General features: G+C 43.0%; 1 protein-coding gene across 1 annotated transcript in view; it reads left to right on the forward strand.

Annotated features, from left to right (window-relative positions):
• Ccdc192 (coiled-coil domain containing 192) overlaps nucleotides 1–17,942 on the forward strand; it is a 202,399-nt gene that overhangs the window by 26,175 nt on the left and 158,282 nt on the right. The window contains 1 exon segment of the mRNA XM_026783639.1: nucleotides 4,641–4,748. Within this exon segment, the coding sequence (XP_026639440.1) occupies nucleotides 4,641–4,748 (108 nt within the window).

A 17,942-nucleotide genomic window follows, 5' to 3' on the forward strand; every position in this document is an offset into this window, starting at 1 on the left:
TGCTCTGATGTGGGTCGCTGTCTCTCTCTCCATCCGATGCCCGATGAAGGTTCTATGGTGATATTCAAGATTGTCATCAGTCTGATTACAAGGATGGTTGAGATGGAGGAAGGACGGATATGGGAGCAGGGAAGGAGATATCTTAATTGAGGGAGCCATTTTGGGGTTGGCAAGAGGCTTGGCTCTGGAAGGGGTTCCCGGGAGTCCAAGGGGAAGACCCCAGCTAGGACCCTGAGCAGTGGAGGAGAGAGTGGCAAACTATTCCTTTAAGTTGGTTTAATGAAATTATTAATATTTATTGAAGGTGTCATCTGTTGAAGTGCTTGCCTATTTTACTTGATTAGAGCTTTTTCTTTCTAACAGCCCCACCATCACCTAACCCCCAAGGCTATAATCTTGCCCTCTGCTACCTCTTCTCACCCCTGACCCTGGCAAGCAGAACTTCCTGGGACCGTGAACTCTGTTAGAGTCAGAGGCAGCATACATGGAAAGTATTGCTAAAAGAAGCCATTGTCAACACTCAGCGCGAAGGACAGCTTGCTCTGGTACAGCCTTCTCTGAGCCGCTGAGCCTCTGTTCAATCAACAGTTATTTATTTGGCTTTGGCTAAGGGCTCAGCAAAGTCCTGTGTGACCTCTGCACACACAGCCAGGCTAGGAGTAGAAAAACCTCAAGTTGTGTCCATTGGGACCTTCGACCAGCTCTCAAGGTTTGAAGAAGTTTGATGGATGACACAGAAGAGTTAAAGTCATCTGAGGACACAGAAATAAAGTCAGTAAGAGCTAGTGAGAGAATAGAAAGTACCCAGATAGATTAGAGGAAACAAGGACAGACAGGGAGAGAAATACATATTTTCCTCTAAACTCAAGTGAGAATCTTCTACAACCCCAAACACGTCTGTACTCAGTTTCTGTATGTTTGTTCCATTAATAAACTTATCAATCCAAATACACGCTTACTTGTGTAATTGCTTGGCACTTTACTGAAATCAAAGAACATGTTTGATGATAAAAATTATTTACTAGTATTTTAGTTTAGTCATAACTATATGTGTTTGGAGTGACTTGGCATTTATGTAGAGATATTTAAGACCTAAAATTAGAAATAGGAACTATTGAGTTGTTGGAACTTCTCCATTAGGAAACCGCACCGTCTTATGTAAACACAGTGTTATAACTTTCAGTTTTGCAGGATGGTATCATGCAGTCATCTCTTTATTAATTATCATTCCCATGCTTATTTATAACATGCTTTGATCACGTTCATCCCGTTACCTTTTCTTATGCCCCCTCCAGCTCCCGCTTTCCCCGTTCACAGCCCTACTGTCCCCTTTACTTTCAAGTCTCCCCTCCTTCCTCCACACATGAGAGAAAATGTGTCACACTTTGAGAAGGCCTTATGTGACATAACAAAATGATCTTCTGTTCCATTAATTTTCTATCGATGGCATAATTTCACTCCCCTTTATGGGAAAATAAAGCTCCACTGTGTATATCTGCCACATTTTCTTTATTCGCTCATTCATTGATGACGTCTAAGCTGATTTTGTAGCGTGGGTGTTGTGACCATCATTGCAATGAACATGGATATGCATGCAGGTCTCTCTGTGGTATGCTGACTTGGACTCTGGGCATATACCCAAGCTGGATGATGTGATAGTTCTAATTTTGTTTTGAGGACCCTCCATGCTGACTTTCACAGTGTCTGGGCTAATTCCCATTTCTACTAGCAGGGTCTAAGTGTCCCCTTTTACTGCATTTTTGTCAGTCTTTTGTTTTCATGAAATAGATTGATAATTAGTACCATTCACCTGTCGGTTTTATGAGCAGTTCAGAAGTGTAGTGTTTACAAGGGCTTATCCTCGTAACTTAAGCCCCATCTCTGCTTTTCTGCCTTCCAAACCTATGAAATGAACAGCGACTAACTGCATCCTAACTTTGCAGGGCTTCTGAAACTCAGAGTGCCCCTCCAGTCAAATCTCATAACTTCATGTTTTGCTTATTCTTAACTTGATTTTTGTTTTTTATTTCACTAATGCCGTTGCTTCTTTTTGAGACGAGCTTGCCATTGTATAAGCTTTTTCTTGTAAGACAGTGAGGGGCACACTTGGGATGCTTCAGGAAGTGGAGAAGGGAAGCTCGGGCCTGGGTGCAGACGAGGGGACAGACTGTATTTTATGGTTCACTGAGGCTGTGCTGAACTCTGGAATACACGATGAATTCCCAAAATTGTTTATATGAAAGCCCTCTGTTATTGAATCTTTAATAACACTTGATTCTGCTTAGTTTTGACCTTGTGGAGCTTCTCTCTTACCCGTGTGGCTGCATTTGTTGTTGGAGAAGTTTGGAATGTCTGGAGAAAAAGGATGAAGAATGTACTCACTGATCTTGACACAAATTTTAAAATTTTTCTCCTGAGATCAAACTTCAGACAAAAGGGTTATTTATTTATTAAAGATTTCTGTCTCTTCCCCGCCACCGCCTCCCATTTCCCTCCCCCTCCCCCAATTAAGTCCCCCCCTCCTCAGCCCGAAGAGCAATCAGGGTTCTTGATGACAGAAGTCTAGAGCAGGGTTTCCCACAGTGTTGTGCGATCATCAGACCTCTTGATGATTTTCCCTTTCTGCCTAAAATGCTGGACGGCTTGTGTTTATCTCTGGGTATAAATATCCAAGAAGCTTGGTTTTGAAGCTGCTTTTTTTGAGAGAATCTGAACCCATTAAAAAAAAATATATCATTGTTAGGCGGGTGGTAGTGGCACACACCTTTAATCCCAGCACTGGGGAGTCAGAGGCAGGTGGATCTCTGTGAGTTCAAGGCCAGCCTGGTCTTCAGAGTGAGTTCCAGGACAGGCCCCAAAGCTGTAGGAAACCGTGCCTCAAAAAACAAACAAACAAAAAAATCGTTGTTACATTATATACGTACATACATTTATAAACACATCCGACTGGAGATCACTTGGTGTTGCTCCTATGTGTTTAGGGCTGATCTCCTGAGAGTGGAGAACCTTTCAGGGGTCTTGTCCTTGAAGACTGATTTTCGTCACAGCAGCCATTAGTTGCTGCAGCTCTTCTGTGGAAAGAAGCTTTGGAGAATCCCTCATTTACTCTGACATGTCCGTTGGTGCTGTCATTGTTTCGGGTCTTACTTAGGCAACCACATTGTTGCAATTTCAACAGCTTCCCTGTCATTTATAGAAGACACAATATCAACCCTCTGACTCTTAAACTCCCTCCCTCCCTCCCTCCCTCCCTTCCTCCCCCTCCTTCCCCCTCCCCTCCTCTCTCTCTCCTCTCCTCTCCTCCTCTCCTCTCCCTCTCTTTCTCTCTCTCTCTCTCTCTTTGTGGGGATATTGTAAAATGCATCCACTGGGACTAGGCCCTACACAATCAGTTCTCCTCTGTATTTTGACCATTCATGAACCCACTCTTGAAAATAACGGAATCACCCTGGTGTAAGAGGGCCTGGTGACTCAGATGGCCTACACTATCACTGTGCTAGCCTAAGATGGTCCCCCCTACAGGCAACTGTTGGAGAGAGCTATGCAGCTGTGCACGGCAGACTTTGGTCTAGAAGACAGAGCTGTTGTATCCTGGAAACATTTCCTTGTCCTGCCCCTCTGGTGGTCCCTTGATTTCACTAGGCCAGCTGCAGAGCCTCAAGACTCTATATCCAAACAGGATGGTTTTATCTTAAATGACTGGTTCCATTTGCCACCAGATGGCACTATAGTATTACCAGGAAATGCACACATGTTAAACCGATGGCGTCATCAACCAGAGGGAAAAACAAAGCCGCTATCTTTAGAGTCTATAGGACCAGAGTTTACCCTTTGTAAGCTTGATCCGAAACAGCTGCGCAGCCAGAGCATCAGCAGGAAAACAACACAGACCCCGAGAGTTCAGAGTGCTTGCTCCCACTGTGCTTTCTGTTCTAAGTTTTCAAACTGACCTGCGAATAGCGTTGCCGCATTAGCTAGAAAATGGTTAGGACATTTCTCAAGGCTTGGTGTCCTGTCTACAACTAGATTCTATACCAACTCTCTACTCATCCCATAGCTGGTAGAAACTTTGGCGTGATTTTTGAAAGGTTTGTGTCTGCTGGTTTGGATCTTATTAGCTAGGCTGTGTGTGGGAAGAGTGAGCTCATTCTCAACCGTGATAGCCCTTGCTCGTGCCTCTTGGAACAGACAGGCAAAAATCAAAGGGCACGCATATCCCTGAGTTCAAACGACCTTCCCGAAAGATGAGTGTTCAACACACAGCATGTAGGTGGTGCTTCCCATCATATGTGACAACACACAGCATTTAGGTGACATTTCCTATCAGATGTGAAACTTTGATCCCAACCTCTTGGAAAACAAAAGTTGCAAATGAACCGAATTCTACCACGGGCAGTTTTATTCCCATGCTCTGAAGTTGTTCCTTGTTCCTCATTTTTTTGCCTTCCCTTTAGAATGAGTTGTTGCTCATAACAATCTGTACTTTGTTGGTAATAAGAAAAGATTGGTATGAGTCTACAAACAAAACTTGTCCTTAGTTCAGAAAATTGTTCAAAACGTTCTCAGGAAATTATTCTTACCAAAAACAAAAACAAAACAAAACAAAACGAAAACCTTGCTTCTTGCTTCTTGTTTTGAAGGAAGACTTACCAGTCAATAGACAGGCGGCGTTTACCTTGGAACAACTGGAACACTTGGAGACTTGCCTGAAGGAAGCAGAAGAGAAGGCTAATGCTCTATTGGAACAGGTAATACCTGTCATGGGGACGGGAAAGATCTGCTGCTTGGGCTGCCGCACAGCAAGTTAAATGCTTTAGCCTCTGTCCCATTGACCCAACACAAGTGCACACACACACACACACACACACACACACACGTACATATACACATCTACACATAGAAATACACACACACAGGCAAACACATACATACAGACAAATGCAGTCACACACACAGACACGCACACATGCACATATAGACAAACACAGAGACACGCACACACACAGAGACACACACACCCACAGACACAGACATGCACACACAGACACAGACATGCACGCGCGCACACACACACACACACATACACACACGTCTCCTTTGTTTTAGTCTAACAACACTTCCTTTAATCTGTAAAGAGCTTTTTCAGCCTCTAAAGCCTTTTCATTTTCTGCATTTTTGTGCTTTATGTGGTTTTTCACTCACTGAAAGCCCCTCTGGGAGTTGGGTGGGCCTTTCTTAAATAAGTGGTTTTCCTGAATAAGTAATGGATATTCACATTATAAATAGATAAACTCAGAGGTGAATGAAAACCTAGCAGAACCACACATTTTTCTTGGATTGTTCTAGGAAAGTTTGCTCTGGAGAGAGGTCTTCAGATAATGGCTTCCCTCTTGGGTTTTGTAGAATTAAGCAAAGCAGGTCATACGTGGTGTTTAGCTTACGTTGACTGGACATTGTAGAGCAGGTGTTCCCTGTATATGGCAGGCCTTGATTTTAGGCACAGTGGATATGGCTATCATAAATTCTCAGTCCAGGGCTGGTACCATTTCCTAATGTATCACATTTTGAAAACAAACAAATAAATAAACAATGTAATGTTTGTTGTCGTGAACTTAGAGTGCAAATCTTCCCAGAGCTGGGTCTCCCCACTTGGCACAAGTGACTGGAGAGAAAAGGACAGGGGACCCTGGAGGTTGGAAATCTGTATTAATTCTCATGACTTGATGGACTTCAATAGACTTGGGGAGACATTATTTCATGAGGCTTCTAGGTTAACACAGGTACTTACACATTTGAGTCTTACCGGAATGTTTCCAGGGGCTTGTAGGAAGGGAGCATGCGTGTCATTTCTTCTCAACCTTCAAAGCAAACGTAGTGTCTGGGGGCTGCTCATGGAGCAGTGAATCAATGTGGTCGAAACTATGGCTCTTACAGGACTTTGGTCAGTCAGGACTGAAACTGTGGTGCTCTTTAGGGAAAGTGTCCATCACAGATCCACGTCTTGTCAACTGCTGTTTCCCTAAAACAAACCTCAAACAACAGCAAAGTTATGAATTATATACATAGTAATGACGGGCATGAAAGACTATTTCTAACTCCTCCCCAAGGAAGACCAGGATTCCAGAGAAGTTTTGAATGAGCAACTAATGAAGAATTCCCTGCACTAAGATGTATGTGTATTTTACAATCATTTGCTTTCTATGACCAGCTCCCTGTTCCGAGACAAGTTGCTGCTATATAATCCAAGTGGCCTCAAACTCACAATTTATCCAAGGCTGACCTCAAGTTCATGGTAATCCTTCTGTCTCAATCTCCTGAATCCTGGGATTAAAAGTGTGTCTCAACACACTCATCTCTGCTTTTTTATTATTAAAATAAGTGAGATTTGATTGATTCATAAAATGTGTGTTTTATAAAGTATTTTTATTGGACACAAATGACTCCTAATGCTTGAGCTGGCAACTGGAACATTCCCTTGATACAACACCAAATAAATAGCTGTAGTTTTTCAGCATCTAGAAAATTAAATGGAAGCTAAAATGGACATGATTTCATCTAAATTCTTTTTTCCTACTGAGTAAGAGGCTAGTGAGCTGCTTGGAGAAGAAATGTGTACAAGCCTGGTTCCGAAGTAGCTCACAGAAAATAGAATCAGTGGACAGGTAGTGAGGGGAAATGGGTCCTCTTAGGACTCCGGGTGAGATGCAGGGCAGCATTAACCGTTGCTGTCCTAACATAGCTCTTGACATTTTAGACTTGTATGACAAAGTAGACTTAGCTGGAGTCTGGTAACACTGTGAGGGAAGGAAAGAATGATGTGTAAAACACAGTACAGGGATTTGCAATATTACATTTTTAATTAAGTTGAACATTTTATTGCATCTGGCTGCCTCTGCCACTGCTGTTGAAACAGATCAATCAAATATAAACACAGCTCTCAAAGGGTTTAATCTGAGATTTTTGGCTTTCTGCTCTAACTTTATCTTTGAAAAGAGAGAGAGAGAGAGCTGTAGTTAGCTGAATTTAGTAATGACCCAGTTGAAGTTGGAATTAGTTTGGGGTGGCTTTTAGGTACTGTAACTTGAAACATGGGAGTTACGGTAATTAAGTGTGCCATACACACTGGCTGTGGAAGAACAGTCATGATCCCACGCAACAGTTAGCTCAGAGGAAGGCAAGTGGATGGCTCAATTTTCCCTAGTTATTGCTTCTGTCCAGTAGAGATGAGGCATAGACAAGACACAGTCAGGGGCCTACAATGGCTTCCATAAAGCAAGGCTTTTGGTAGAAGAAATGGAGAATGACAGAAACTGGAAGGAAAGAGCACGGATGATGCTTTCACTTTTTCCTTCCTTCCTTTATTTATTTATCTATTTATTTATTATCCAGTTCCCCTCCCTCCACTCCTTCCGCTCCTCCCCCTCCCCCCACCTCACCTTTCATTCACTTCTCAGAGAGGTTAAAGCCTCCCCTTGGCAGAAAGCAGTGTGAGCTTCCAGACTTCCTGTTCCAGGTGGGCATCCTTTTCCTTTAGCTGATGACATGGATGTTCCATAAGGTCCTGGATGACATTCCTAACCGCCACCCTATAGCTTGTCGGACAGTTACGATACACACCAAGAGAAGGATTTTCCTCTTTCTTCTGGAGTCTCCCTGTGTGAAAATCTCTCATCGCGGAGAATGAGAGAGGCGATAATGAGGATGAAGCAGAAAGTGAATGCGAGGAGACCTAAGCTCGTGTGTACATCCCAGCGTGTGGCAAGCTCTTCTGCACCACACTGTAAACGCTAGTCAGTGAGTGAACACAGCCTCTTCTGCTTCTTTTTTATAGTTAGACTTATTTTATTCATTTGTTATTCCTTTATTGTGTGTATGTGTATGCATGTATGTGTGTATATGTGTGTGTGTGTATGTATATGTGCACATACATATGCGTGTATACCTTTATGTGCATATGTGTGTATGTGTTTAGATATGTGTGTGTATTGGGCAGAGGACAGTTTGCAGATGTTTCTCTGCTTCCACTATGTGGGTCTCAAGATAGAACTCGTGTGATCAGCTTGGCTGTAAGCACCCTCACTCCTGAGCCATCTTCCTAGATGGGAGCTAACTTCTTTCTTAATGTCCTTCCAGTATTTCAAGTGCAGAGCTTAGATTTGTAGCTATTTTCCTTGACTGACATAGTAGACCTGTAAGGGACACTGCTATTATAAACCCCACTTATTAGGGAGGGCAATGAAACTCACAACTATCATCGCTTCCCCAATGTCATGTGATCAGAAAACGGTGAATCTGGCATTGGAACTCGAATATGTTTAACTGACCCTCAGTTCTTTTTTTAAAAAAAACTGTTTTTAAGTTTTTTTAATACAATGTATTTGATCTTGTCCACTCTCTCTCAACAGCTCCTCCCAGATCCTCATCACCTTCCTGCCTATCCTACTTTTATGCTCTCTTTCTTTCTAGCTCTTTCTCAAAAAGAAAACAAAAATGAAAAACTGAAATCAAGACCAATAAAAATCAATTAAGACAAAAAAAAATATCAAAACAAAACAATCTTTACTCTTCCACACACACAGAATACCACAGAGTTAGTGTTCTGTTGGGCGTGGGGTCTGCCCTGGAGTGTGGTTGATATACCCAGTGATGCTCCATTAAAGAAAACTCATTTTCCCATTGGAAAAAAACTCTCTTCCTTTTTCCAGATGGTATCGATTGCAAGTAGCTTCTTGGTTGGTGGTGGGATCCTGTATCTATCTCCCATTCAATGATGAGCCCCATCTGACTGGAACCTGTGTAGGTCTTGTGTGTGCTGCCGCAGTCTCTGAGATTTCATGTGCGCATCAGTTCTCTTGAATTGTTGGCCAAAGGGGGACCAGAAGCCCACCCCACCACAAAAAGAAAAGAAAAAACAAAACAAAACAAACAAACAAAACGCCATCATGGGCTATTGCCAAGGCTGCTGGTTGCCCTCCAGAGCTTGATGCTAAGGTCCTTTTGCAGAAAAACTAACCTCCTGGTTCTTGAGTATGTAGACACAGGCCAATGACACTGAGATGATTCTCTACCCTGCACTGAATAAGAAGAATTTCTCTTGATTCCTTAGCTGGGGTTTCTAACTTGGAGGCCAGATTGGCAGGCCCTTCCTCCAGGGTTTCTGATTTGCTAGATATGGTGCAGGCCTTAATCATTTACATTTCTATCCAGACCCCATCTAGTTTCAAGGCAGCTGCTAACCCAGAACTCAAAAGGATTTTCTTCAGTGTTGTCTTGCGCTCTGCAGCTGTGTGGATTGATGCTATTGCTTTGGATTCAGTTTGAGCGCACTAAAGAGACAACCTGGATAAGGTGGATGTTGCTGTTTCCTCAGGTAAAATAAGCGTGGCAGTAGGCGCCTGGAAGCCTGAGCTCTTCTCTTTGAATTCACAAATGTGGTGTCAGGTCCTCCAGGACCAAGAGGCCCTGCAACTGTGATGTCTGTCCACATGTCAGGCAGCACTGGGAGAAGAAGCAACTGCAAGGCAGGGATGGTTGTTCTTGAGACATCTGTTAATCCTCTTGCATCCATCATGCTTGTATTTGCATTAGAGACGAGAAACACAAGTGATTAGCTGGATACATTGTCTCTGCCACAATCGCTGGGATCCTTTCATTAAGAAAGGGAAAATGAATATCAGCACTCTCTGCCTCCGTATTTGACCCATCGACCACACTGGTGCATGCAGAGTTTTGTCCTGGTGGACTCTGTGCTTTTCTGGATAGAGACGCGGTGTTCCCAGCACCTCTTGTTGATGAGTGGACTCTTATCACTCGCTCATCTTGACACCACTGATAAAATCACTAGTTGTCCTAGATGTATTGATTAATTCCTGAACTCTAAATGCTGTCCCTTGGGCGTTACCTATGTGACATGAAGCAGGTGCTGCTCCCTGGAAGTCTTAGTCATCAAATTGTTCTGGGAAGATATTTATGCCCTTGGGGCGTATTTGGGATATGCTATAGTAGTTCACAGAAGAGTCATGTTTAGGATATACTACAATAGCTCACAGAGGGGACACATTTGGGATATGCCTATAGCTCACAGTGGAGACTCTTTGGGACACGCTGTGATAGCTACAGAGACACATTTGGGATATGATAGCTCACAGCATAGACACATTTGGAACGTAGTATGATAGTTCACAGAATAGGTACATTTGGGATATGCTACGGCAGCTCAGACTAAGACAAGTGAAGCTTTCTGTTTGCTGTTGGGTGCACATAGCTGACATAATAACTGCCCTGCAAAGACACGTTAGCCACTGGATGTCTCCTAAGCATAGAAAAGACTAGGGAATATAACCAGAAAAAATATTGTCCTGGGAACTCTGTATGCCAGTGTTCAGAGGAAATGTCAGCAAAATAGAGCGCTGTGTCTCCAGCCAGCAGAGAGAGAGTGACACGAACTGAACTCTAGAATACCCAACTTGCTGGCGTTGGGCGACAGCGAAGAGGTAGGCACAGATTCACTGCAATCTTAGTACAGTGTTTTCTTAGACTGAATAAGAAAGTTGGAAGTAACCTGAGGAGGCCAAATGGTAAAGGCAAAAAAGTCCAGTGTCTCCCCTGCCGCCTCTTTATTCATTCTCCCTGTGAACTCACCCTGATTTTATTATTTTTTTTTTTTTGCAAGATCCCAATGTGGGCTCTAATGGCTTTGAAAGATGCTAAAGTTAAATCATGACAAATTTAGCTAGCTAATGTGCACGCTTACGTGCTTTGGGTTTCCTGTTTGCTGCTGTTCTCCATAGCACTCGACTTCACAGATGTTTACTGACCACTTTGCTGAAAAGTGGAAACACCGCTTTGAACAGACTGGCAAATTCTCTCACTCAAAGAAGATAGGCAGGGAGGACACAGGCACTGAAGCACAGAGCTTCCCGTGCTCTTGGGAATTTTCTGCGCCACACTAAAGAAATCTGAGGGGGCAGTGCTGGGTCTTAATTCTGCCTGGGAAGCCTACATGCTGAGATTAACCAGGAGTCTCCGGCCCTTGAGAAAATGGAGAGTGTAGTTCTTTCTCACTCTGTGTGTGTTTCTGCTGTCTCGGTGTCTGTCTGTCTGTCTGTCTCTCTCTCTCTTTCTGTGTATCTGTTTCTCTCTGTGTGTTTATGTCTGTTCTCTCTCTCTCTCTCTCTCTCTTTCTCTCTCTCTCTCTGTATGTTATTCTTATGATAGAGTGTGAACATAAGAGCTACAGCCAAGTTAATGTCTTAGACCATTGTTGGGGGCCTCAGGTTTTGTCTTCAGTGTGAGGCTTCCGAAGCACAGCAGATGGGACATTTTCCTTTCAGGACTCCTTTGACAGGAGTGTGCAATAAACAAGGGAAAGGAGCTCAAGTGTAGGCTGTGAGCGGAAGGAAATAGATAGCAGGAGAAGAGGGAGGATCCCGATCCCGCAGTTTACTCTCTCTGGAGAGTTTCATCGACTTGACTAATTATTATTCTTGGTTCTCCAGGCATTTGTATGTGTGTTGTTATTTAGCTTAGACAATAAAGAAACAGAAACCCAAAGGATTAGGCATGTCATGTTTGACTAATATCCAAGAAGTACTTAAGCATTTCACATCAAAGCCTCTTAATATCATCCTACCCTTTTTCCTCACCTTATACCTCAGTGTTGGATTTATATGTTCTTTCAGGGATAGAAGGAAGGTTGATCTCTAGCAGAGTTTTTCACAGTGAGATGTGTATTGGATGGCTAAAAATATCTTGATGCATGCTGGATTACTCCCAGATAAAATAGTCCAAGTTCATCTTTACTGTTCAGATACAACAGCAGACCGCCTGATGCAAGCTTATTTGAAATAAGCCATGCCAGCATGGTAGGAGTATTCATTCTGGAAGTGCTCAGAAGTCATGATCCCTGTGCCAGTAGAAAGGCAGGAGGTTCTATGAATGAGTTTCTGTTTTCTGATCTAGTTTGAAGTCTACTTTTAATGTCACAAAGGCACACGCAGCCAGTTTGGTTTGGAATGGGTTCCTTCGCCACTAGGAAGTCTCGTTATATGGAGCCTCGTTGGGTCAGTCTGGGCTAATCAAAGTCCTGATTGATTTTAGAACCAGAGTTCCCTCTTTAATTACAGAACCCAGACCCCTCCTTTCTAGGTGGGTATTAATCTTCACTCTGTGACTGGGGTGTTGGGTATGAATTTGGACAATGTCTGGGCAAAAATTCAAGTCCCTGAAGAGATTTTTTTGTTTTGTTTTGTTTTGAATGGAATCAGGCACACTGACTCACTGGCTTCTGTTATTGTTGCAGGCTGGCTGAGTGGACTGCTAGCTTGTTACATAACTGAAGACTTCCTTTTGCTTGTAAATGTCAAGATCAAACTGAGGTCACTTTTAAATAGCTGACTGGGTGCTAATTAATGCGATTTTCCTATACAAGGGAAAGCAAAAGGCCTTGTGCCCATAAGAGTCATGGCTTTGTCGATTGTAAACAGAGCCTACGCTCGTGTTTCCTGGCCACCCAGACCCAAATAATCACACAAAACTATATTAATTATAACACTGTTGGGCCTATTAGCTCAGGCGTCTCATTAATTAACTCTTACATCTTAAATTAACCCATTTCTATTATTTTATATTTTTACCACGAGGCTCATGGTTTGTTACCAATTGCTTCTTGGGCAGTTACATGGTGTCTGCCTGACTCCGCCTTCTTTCTCATTTGTATTCAGTTTAGTTTTCCCACCTACCTATATTCTGCCCTGCCATAGACCAAAGCAACTTCTTTATTAACCAATGGTAATAAAACATATCCATAGCATACAGAGGGGAATCCCATATCAGTTGATAAGATGGGGTGTCATTGGTACGGGCTTCATCTGCACTTTCTTTATACTGTTTCCTCTTTTTTTAGTGTTTTCAAGTAAAATAGGAAGTAAATGTCTTATTCTGCTATAATAAAATACTGGGGGGGGGTGCTTTGAAGAAAGGATTATTTGGTTCCTAATTTCAGGTGATCAGAAGCTTGGTATCAACATCTTTTAGCCCTGGTGAGACTCATGGTGGATGCTATCACAACAGCAAGAACTCAGGGAAGTGCAGTTAGTGACGTGTACACTAGAGAGTTTCTGAGCAAAAGCTTTGGCTGCTTAGCACAACATTCTGGCAGGAATTCTCCACTTCTGCAGGACCCAAGTGCGTGTGTGAGGCAGGGTTAATGCTATCCCATCAGGAGATGTGGCTCCCAGACCCCAACTTTATACTACCAGACCCCACCTCTGAACGGTCTCATTTCTCAGCACCTACTTTGGGGTCTGAGCTCCCAGCACATAGCTCTGTCAGGACCAAATCATACCTAAACCATAATATTTAGGTCCATGATTTTATTTACTTATTTATTCTTTCAGGGAATATTTATCAAACCTGTGAGCTAGCATTCTTCTAAGAATCCCCATGAATAGCTCATGCACTTGTCCAGAGTCCTACACAGCTATATGCCATTTTGCTAATGCAAGAATCTCAATGGACTTCCAGGCCTTTTGCCTGTTCTTCTCCACTTTTGCTTGGTGACCTGGCTTCAGGATACACGGGGCTGAGACTGTCCAAGTCTTCATTGTCCCAGATCTTCTTCCTGTCCCTAAACATGACACCTGCTAAACAGCTTCACCAAGGCTACCAGAGTCAACTCAAGAGCCACCTCTCTAGTATATCAGCTTCCCACCACAGACCTGTCCTTGTTCCACATCCCCTAGTGGTAAGTGCTACTAGATACCTCTTGACTGAAATGAGAAGGCTCTGTCTGTCCTCTCTCTGTTCTGCTTCCTCTCCCCCTACACGTCCAGTCAAATGCTCTGAACGACCTTTTCCTCAGAAGATGCGAGCAAACCCTTCCTCATCTCAAACAGGGCTCCAACAAAAGACTCAAAGAAACAATTCCATCCAGTGTACCTTGGTGAACCAATGAGTGAGGAAGTCCTTACACAGGCAACTTGGAGCTGGTTGTGAACCGAAGAACAAGAAATCCCACCTCTTCAGGAACTTGAATTTTTGCCCTTACATTGTCCAGTTTCTACCTACCGAGTCAGTACCAGAATGAAGATTAATAGCTGGGTGAAGAAAGGTTGTCAGGTTTTATAAATAAAAGGAGGCCTTGTAAGTCCCTCCTCCAGGAAAAGACTATTAACTGTCCATCAGTCTTGTAGAAGGAATGGAGCCCCTCCTCCAGCGTGAAAGACAGTGAATGGTCCCAACCTTGTTTAGGTCACCTGTGGGTAATCCTCGCCACTGACAGCTGAAGGGAGCAGGTGGCCATGTCAAGCCTGGAAGATCACTGGTTCACATGCCTCCCATATGGTTTTTGGGTCTATCCTCCTTCTGTTTTACCATCAATACCCTTTTCAGGCCACCTTGTGTAGCAGGAACTCCTGACTTATCCATTATGGTCCTTGATTAGTGGCTTCACCAATACTACAGCTGGACTCAAACCTTTCACCACTTACCCCGTGTTTCTCTTCAGGTTAAAACCCCCAATTTAACACCCTCTGCTGTCAGATTCAACTCTTAACATACCTCACTTTCATTTCTCCAGGTCTTACACCACTCCCTGCAAACTATTCTTAGCATTTTCTTTTCTTTTCCTATGGTCTTAGCTTTTCACGTGTATGAGTGTTTTGCCTGCATGTGTGTAAGTGGAACGTATGTGCCTGGTGCCCAGACACATCAGAAGAGGACATCAGATCTCCTAGAACTGGAGCTACAGATGTTTCTGAACCACCACGTGACTGTTGGTAACCAAACCTGAGTCCTCTTCATAAGCAACAAGTTTGCTGACTTGAGGAATTACACCATTTACACTTTCTTAAATAAAGAGAATGAACTGTTCTTTTTTATTTAAGGAAAAAATTAAATGTTAATATACTCCTTCCCTTTGGTCCTGTTTAGAAGTTTTCTGCTCTGCTCCTATGGTTTTTTCTCACCCTTAATCCTGATCCAAAAAAGCCTCAAGAAAGCCCTCATTTCCAGGATCAGAACATGAACATTGGTATCAGGCAACCCTGACTGTTTCTTTCAGTCACAACAGTTGGTGTGGACATGCAGGTCTGGGGATCGATGGAGAGGTGCAGGGGAAAAGTGGTTACACAAATTCAGATCTGTATCCAAGAAACAAGAGTGTGGCTCCTGAGAAGGACTAGTCAGTGTATGGATACTTATAAAACTCTAGTTTTAAAATGGTTAAGTGTCTAAGATGGTGATAAAGAGAAGAAAGTGGAGACAAGAAGTACTAAGCAGTTATGATTAAGAATTGGTGAAGTAGAAGCACGGTTCTAGTCTGGTCTCCTAGCTACAGATGGCGGTATCTGAAGTTATCTATTGTAGGTGTGAATTTTTACATGCTGAAGACTTTGTGCTTCCCAAGGAAGGCTCCATGGAGGCTTATTACCACTCATGCTAAGAGCTTTCTGTCCAGCAGTGCTTGTAAGTTGGCTTACTTAGATCTTAGGAATTTCAACCTTTGGAGTTACATGGTAGCCATAACCCATTTTTAGAAACTGTTCTTCTTATACTCATGTTCAGCCCCCAGAGTTCCAGGGCAAACATTTTGGATGACTGTGTTTTCTATGTAAAGATCCCATTTCATAGCCATGGAATTGTTTAATATTTATGTCTGAAATTACAGAAATGTCCATCATTTGAGGTTATTTAAGTGGATGCACAGTGATGGACAGTAGCCTAGAGTAGGCTTTTCAGAATGAGCTTCCAAGGACCCAAAATGCAGCTATCTTCAAATGGAGAGTACTGACCTAGCTTATTGATCAATAAGTTATCAACTTTTTAATACTGCCATCTTCTTAAGAGTACATGAGCGTCCTGTGTCTATACAACATTTGAAATGAGATTAGAGGTACGAGCCACCATGCCCAGCTGTAAAGCTTTTTTAAATTAAGGTATAAGAGGCCACACCCAAGTAGGTGGGTAACTTAAAGGTTACTGGCTATAGGAATTTCTACAGCACCCCCTTACAGGTTAAGTACCTATTGGTGGTGCCATTGCTGAGGTCTTGTTTAGGCTGCCCTATCATTTAGGTATCATAGGTGTAGCTTCTCTGTCACTTTTAGGAGAACCAATCTCAGGGCAGCAGACTTCCTTGTCCTCTGGCTGTCACAATCTTTCCTGAGGTCTTCTGTGATGTTCTCTGAACTTTAAGTGCAGAAGTTTGTGTTGAAGATGTAGCCAGTGGGACGGAGCAAACTTCTGATCAGTTGCCTCTGCATTCTGACCAGTTGTGGTTTTCTGTCATGGTTTGTCTGTGGCGAAGAGAGATGTCTTTGATGATGGGTGAGAATTACATTTGGCTGTATAATGATAAGTTTTAGAATGTGGTTAGGAAATACACTGATCTAGTAAAGGGACAGGAATAGGTTCTTTTCTAAGATTCATGACCTTACTGGTCCCAGGCAGTTGTCTTGATTTGCAAAATAAAACAAAACAAAACAAAAAAATATCTTCAGGTTAAAGCATTTAAAAGCTGCTAGTTTTGTGACTCTGTAGCATAAAATTTAAGAACATGTCTTGTTCAAGAACAAGACCCGTGATTGAAATCACTTTATGTAAAATGAAAAGTAAATTCAAGTAGGTTTTATTGATTTACTAAATAATGTAATCAGACCCTTAAGGGATTGAATCCCCTCCATTGCTAATAAACATGGATTCTTGATTACCATATCACAGGACAAGAAACACCCCTTCAATTAGAAGGAGAATAAGAAATGAAAAGGTTCCTATTCATTGTGCATGGACCACACATCTTAAAAGAACCGCCCACATTGGGAGACTATGCTCTCCCAAGCTGCTCTCCTTCCCACGAGTGTTTGTGCCTGTAAGTTTTCCCAGAGGCGGTTTTGTCCTCCCGCTTCAGAGAATTCTCCTGTCCCACTGCCTGTCTTCAGCTTCTTAAGCACAGTGTCACAACCCTGGCCCACTCAGATCTGCCCTTAGTTGACATTGCACTGTTGAAACTGATGGAAGCATTTTCAGTTCAGAGATGACCTGTACCCCTTTTAGAATTGTGTGAGGTAAGAGGAGGTCAGGGCCGTTCTGATTTAGCTGAAGATAACTTCCAGAGTCTGGGTTTCAATGGTGGTGGGGGAGACTGTTCAAGGATAACCATCTCCATGAGATGTTCCTTAGCTTGGTGCACCCCTGAAGAGATGGGGAGCTTGGTGAGAATAACTGACCACTGACTGCTGTGCACAGGAGTTAAGGGTGAAAACTCCAGAGAGTACACAAAGAGTATGAGATGGGGAAACAACAGAAAACCTTCGCCTGGTCATGCTAAGGCAGAAATGTTGGTCAGGTCTGTACTTTTATTTCAGGTCCTGGAACTTCTGTCTGCTCCATATTGTCTGTGTCCTCTGTCATCCAGGTTGGGATGTCTTCCCATTGCTTCCGTGCCTTTGCTATTTGTGTTTGTGTCTGGTATCCAATAACAAAGGAACAAGCTCCCACAGACTGTTCTTTCCTGACTTGTCTCCTCTTAAGCCTGTACCACCCCTGGTAATAAAAGGGCTGCGTCATACTAAGACTATACAGAGGCTTCCCTACCTCATTCCCCGCCTCTTATTAGTCAATCCTGGTTGTTCTCTTAGATTCTCACAGACTCTGAGGAAGCAGTGAGTTGAACTTGAAGTTCATGCCAGTGGAAACAGCTGCTCCCAGTTTTAAAACTCATCCAGGACAGTTACCTTCTTCATTCAAAGAAGCCCACTCTGTATTTCTTGGCCCCGGAATATATTTTTGAAATTATATAACTTTTATTTAAATCACTCAAGTTGACTAATGGACTTTAGAGCAGGAACTGCTCCACTCGGGGAAGGGGCAGGACACACATCAGAGATAGCAAAAGACATTTTTCTCAATCTGGAGATCAGGGAGCCAAGTCCATGAGCACCATC

This window comes from Microtus ochrogaster, chromosome 18, assembly GCF_000317375.1.
Source record: "Microtus ochrogaster isolate Prairie Vole_2 chromosome 18, MicOch1.0, whole genome shotgun sequence".
Taxonomy (NCBI): domain Eukaryota; kingdom Metazoa; phylum Chordata; class Mammalia; order Rodentia; family Cricetidae; genus Microtus; species Microtus ochrogaster.